General features: G+C 40.5%; 1 protein-coding gene across 1 annotated transcript; it reads right to left on the minus strand.

The window, feature by feature from the left end:
• Positions 1-438: 438 nt before the first annotated feature.
• Positions 439-5,083, minus strand: LOC107092667 (eosinophil peroxidase-like). Its single transcript, XM_015387264.1, has 13 exons — positions 5,010-5,083; positions 4,856-4,921; positions 4,669-4,756; positions 4,379-4,554; positions 4,165-4,297; positions 3,764-3,893; positions 3,476-3,682; positions 3,033-3,396; positions 2,327-2,487; positions 1,983-2,241; positions 1,731-1,901; positions 819-1,056; positions 439-727 (listed from the first exon to the last, which is right to left on the minus strand). Exons 2-13 carry the CDS (start codon positions 4,917-4,919, stop codon positions 454-456), a joined length of 2,265 nt encoding a protein of 754 aa, XP_015242750.1. The 5' UTR covers positions 4,920-4,921; positions 5,010-5,083; the 3' UTR covers positions 439-453.

Raw genomic sequence — 5,083 nt, forward strand, 5'->3', positions numbered from 1 at the left:
AATTGTAATAGTCATAATAGTAATATATAGTACTACCCTCATGTCTTTAGAAAATCTGTCTAAAAATGGGAATTTAGAATAAATATTAACACCAAACGCAGAATCTCTTCAAAAAAGATGATATAGTGTTTCTGCTACACAGAGTAAACTACCTCATTGGTCTCAAGTTCATTGGGGTCTTGCAGATCTTGAGGGTCCTGAAGGTCCAGGGGGCCCTGAAGGTATACAGGGTATTTATGTTAAGGTATGTTCTGATCATCTGTCTGGGCTATGCCCAGCTTTAAAATTATAACAAAAAATTTCCCAGCATTATTTTAAATTACGGGTTACATTATAATAAAGGTGAAACTGACCTCTCCGTCACTGGCTTTTAGGCAATTAGCTGAAGATGCTGTAACATTAAAGTAAAACAATGTTTTTATACAGGTGATTGTAGAAAAAATAAAACACGCATCATGTATATATCAAGTATATGACAATGTTTCTCTGCGGGATGAAAAAGCTGCTTTTCTCACCAAAGCCACAGGATGTCTCCCTCCATGCCGACAGGTCCAGGCGACGCAGACCGGAGCACTGCACCAAACGGTTTCTATTTGAGATGATGCTGAAAGCATCAGCAGGCACGGATGTGATGCCGGTGTTGTCACAGATCACTCTGGAGAGTGTAACAGCGGACAAAGCCTGCCTCTGCCTTATTGTAAAAACGCCGGGGTTCTGGTGCCAAAGTCTGAAATGTTTACAAATGTTGATCAGTTATCCCATTTGATTGTATTTTTTCCAACTTGTCCTTACACTGAGTCATACACTGATATACTGACCTGTCACCCTGACGGATCTTCTGGAATTGAGTTGCAATGAGGCAGGCGAAAAGAGGCCCCACACGGCCGCCAGGCACAAATGGCTCTGCGACACCTCCAAGCCAAACATCAATGTTTTCAGGGGTCCCGTAGAGTTGAAGCAGCTTACGAGCCAGCTCAGCATTCCCTAAAACCTGAGCCAGCTGGGCCTGGTTCCTTGGCTGGGACAGACCACAGAACTTGCGCCATGCATTGTAGCCTGAAACAGATCAGAAGAATGAGAAAGTTCAAGAATATTATTAAAAAATAAAGTTGTTACTGAAAAAATATGAATCAATTTGTGCTTTTGTTAGCATTTAACAAAGGTAATTGATGTGAAGTCATATTTTTTTTATGTAAAAAATCTCAAACATTCCCAGTGATGAACTTTTTGACTCTTTTGAATATAACAACAGGTCATCTACATAGAGTATGATGTTGTGTTCTTTGCTGTTCTCTTCAATATTTCAAATCATTCCCATTTTACTCTTATGCTCTGACTTTCAGCCCAAAAATAATTAAAAAAAAATAAAAGGTAATTTAAAACAGATCTTAATTTTTGTATAAATTAATAAAAATATATATGTTTTCATTTATAAAACAAATTTTTTTTAACTAAGGTGCTGTATAGTAATTAATGACATTGTTGAAGTAGCATCAAGCTGCGGTTTATGTGCATATTTAGAGGTTATACTTCCCTAGAAAGCTTAAAACATTAACTAAAAAATCCATCACATCTATGTAATTTACTTTAAATTATTTTATCCAAAGGTTTCTGAAGTACACTGGAGGATTGATGAGTCTAGCTAATTTCCTTGCAAGGTTTGATGAGTTAGAATGTGGATATCTGGCTTCAGCTTCCCCACTACCAGGTAAAATAAAAACATCACGTACCAGGCAGGCCATGATCACGACTCCTTTGCATGTTCAGAGAACCCAGATCCAAAGCCAGGTGCATGACAAACTGGAACAACCTCTCCCTGAGAGCATCCACCATCATGTGATCCTGGGTGTTCAGTTTAGCAGGACGGCCCATCAGACCCCGCAGCAAAGGGTCGACTCCACCTGGAGAGAGTTAAGAAAAATGTAGGTTTTATCATAAAAACTCAATAACAGGATTGCTTGAATTATCTCTGTGCTGCTCACCCTCAAAGATGACTCTCCATGGGGTGAAGAAAGCCTCATACAGGGGGACACTGGGGAAGCGAGGATGCTCTCTGTAGTTAGTGTCCAGTCGGAACAAAACTGGCTGGATTGCCAGGTGAGCAAAACGGTAAGCTGCTGTTGCAAAAACATTAGCGATGCTGGGGTCAACATTAGGGTTGTAGCCAGGGTAACGTCCCAGCTGATTGCGCATTGCGTCTGGACCAACAATGTGAGGCAGATAGTCCCTGAAGACAAACATCTGACACACAAGATAAAGCAGATGAGCACACAATAACAGCTTCTGGAAAAATGGGGATCCTCAATGATTCTTGTGGTTGGTTTACCTGGGTGTAAGCACCCGTGATCTTGCGGGCCTCTTGGTAGAGTGTCTCACTGTCCCAGTGTGGGTTGAGCCGTTTCAGCTGACGGGCCAAACGGTTGTGTTCACGCATGAACAGAGTGTGAAGGGATGTCAGGGCAATGTTCTCATCCACACGGCCATCACCTGCACCGGAATGAAACAATAGCTTATTTACTGCTATAAAGATATTATTCAGATACAGGAATAAATAGCATTTATTAATAAGGCTTTTTAAAATATCAAATAAGAAACTGTTATGTTTCCCAATAAAGTATATTGTGAATTTAGTTGCAGGTTATTAAGAGCTTAGAAATGTTATATGACGTTTGATTGATTTTTTTAAAGGAAAAAATCTCAAGATTAGCAACAGAAAATGCTAAAGTGCTTCCAAGCTGTGTTTCTTAAACCCAAAGGTCTTTCTTATGATTTTTTTTGTAAATTGTAAAAAAACAATTCAAATTCCACTTTTTTTTTTAAATAATGTATATACCATTATTAATTTTTTTTATATATTAACTGCTGATTCAGATTTATTAATTTTTTTTACCCTATCTAGATAAACCAAATGAGTAAAATTATTTTTAAAAGTTTTGTGTTTTAATATGTGCAGTGTTAGGCAGATTTTGTCTTATAACTGCAGATTATTTAATTTTAATTCTTATTTAAATTCTTTTAAAAATCTCACAAACCTGCGATAAAGCAGGGGACCTCCCTGGCGTTGGTATCGTTGGTGATTTTTCTGCGAGTGGCGCACATTTGCACCTGCATGGAGTGGAAGGGCAGGAGCTCACGCCCGTTGTCTCTGAATTCGGTGTTGACTCGCATCAGGCCATCATCGCTGGTGAGGTTGCGAAGGTTCAGGGCAAGCTTCTCATCTGAGCCATACACTTGCCCCAGATCAAGAAAGGCTGTTAGGGAGTTGATCTGCTCCCTCTTGCTGGGCTCTCCACCAAAATTATAGGCAGAGTAACCTGTTCCACAGGCAGGGGCGGATCTAAAGGCTGGAATGCAGTTGTTTGGGCCATCAGGAATACGGGGGTCTCCTTTGGGGATCTGGTAATATAAAAAGGATGAGTTTTCAGCAAAAGAATACAAGGTTAAAAAAGAATTTGGTTTGAATTTTGATACCAACCGGGATAGGGATGCATGGCTCACTCTGCTCACAACTCTCATCACAGTTCAGACCATTGCTAAAGGAGCGGATACTAGGCGAGAATGGTGTAAAAGTGAGATCATGGTCATTCCACTGGCCAAACAAGGTCACCATGTGACTGTACTCAGTGTCATTTACGACGCCTGCGTCTGTGGTACTCAGGATGTTGTTGGACACCTGTCGTACCTGAAAGTCCAGAGCAAAATATTAAAACCTAAAGAAAAGGGTTGTGTAAATGGGTCAAGACATTAGAAATGAAGCTTGTACCAGAGGGAGCAAGAAGTTGTTGAATTTGCGGTTTCTGTCCCATCCTTTGGGTTGAGAGATGCCGTCGTCGTACTCAGAAGGCAGCCAGCGGGTAAATGGGGTGTTGGCCGCTCCAAGGCGAGGGTTTTTTCTGCAAAACAGATATGGAAGGGTCAGGTTTAGAAATGGTTGTTTTGAAATCAAACAGAAGTGAAGACATATTTTGCGGCGCATGGCCCAAGATCTTTCTGTAAGTTTCACAATCACTTCTCTAGAAGATACTTTTAGTTTAGCATTCCAAGAAAGTCAAAATTATGCCTTGCAAAATTATTTCCCAAGGGGAAGTAATTAAGACGGCTGATCTACTAATAATGCAAAACAGATGTTTTAGATCAAAGCACATCTTCGTGGTTAAAGCTTACAGGTTGTTGCAGACACTGGTGGCTGTACGGTACTTGTTGATATTTGGGGTGGTATGACATGGAGGATCCCTGATTCGGGCCTCACATCCAGTTATCCTTGCAAGTTCTTTCAAATCTTCTTCTGTGAGCAAATCTGAAAAATGAAGGATCCATGTATTCAGATGTTTTCTTTTTTAACCAGAAAAGGAAAAACTCAGCAATAACTCTGCCTTACCTGTTGCATTCAGGGAGCGCTTGTGCACACGATGTGCTTTTTCCTGGACCAAACGGAGAGTCTGTTCCATGTAATCAGCAGAGCGCACAGCTGAACGAGTGTCACCCCGGGGCTGCTTCAAGAGACGAAGAGCATCATGCGGCCGCACCACTTCCTTACGGACCCGTCTGAGACTCCTGTAGCGATAGAATGGAAATATCTCTTTGTGTAACAACAATTTCTGAGCTGTGCAATTGAGACACATTGGAAAAACTGCAATCCCTCCAGATAAGAGAGCATGTTGAACTTACTCTTCTCTGGAGTATTTGTAGGCATCATCCACTATTTTCTTTGCTTCTTTAAAGCATTGCTGAAGAAAAGGACTTCCAAGTCCTTCCCCTAGAAAAAGAATAATAAAGTAAAATAAATTTAATTTAATTTATTAAAAAGGTCAAAAACAGAAACAAAAGTGTAAAACAGTGTTTAGGAGAGGGAGACCTGTTGGTTTGGAGTAGCTGGGCACCAGGCTGAGGCCCAGGATAAGAAGGACGGAGAGAAGCATCTCTGAAACACAACATACAACAAATAATGTTTTTAAAACACAGAGAAGAACATAAGCATTTACTCCATGGATGAAAGTAAATCTTTCTACCTGCGTCTGGAAAGGCTTCTTTGGTGTGTTAAGATGCTCTTTGAGATCTGGAGGTAGTGATGCTTTCCTTAATG

This window comes from Cyprinodon variegatus, unplaced genomic scaffold (genome assembly GCF_000732505.1).
Source record: "Cyprinodon variegatus isolate N-32 unplaced genomic scaffold, C_variegatus-1.0 Scaffold390, whole genome shotgun sequence".
NCBI lineage: Eukaryota > Metazoa > Chordata > Actinopteri > Cyprinodontiformes > Cyprinodontidae > Cyprinodon > Cyprinodon variegatus.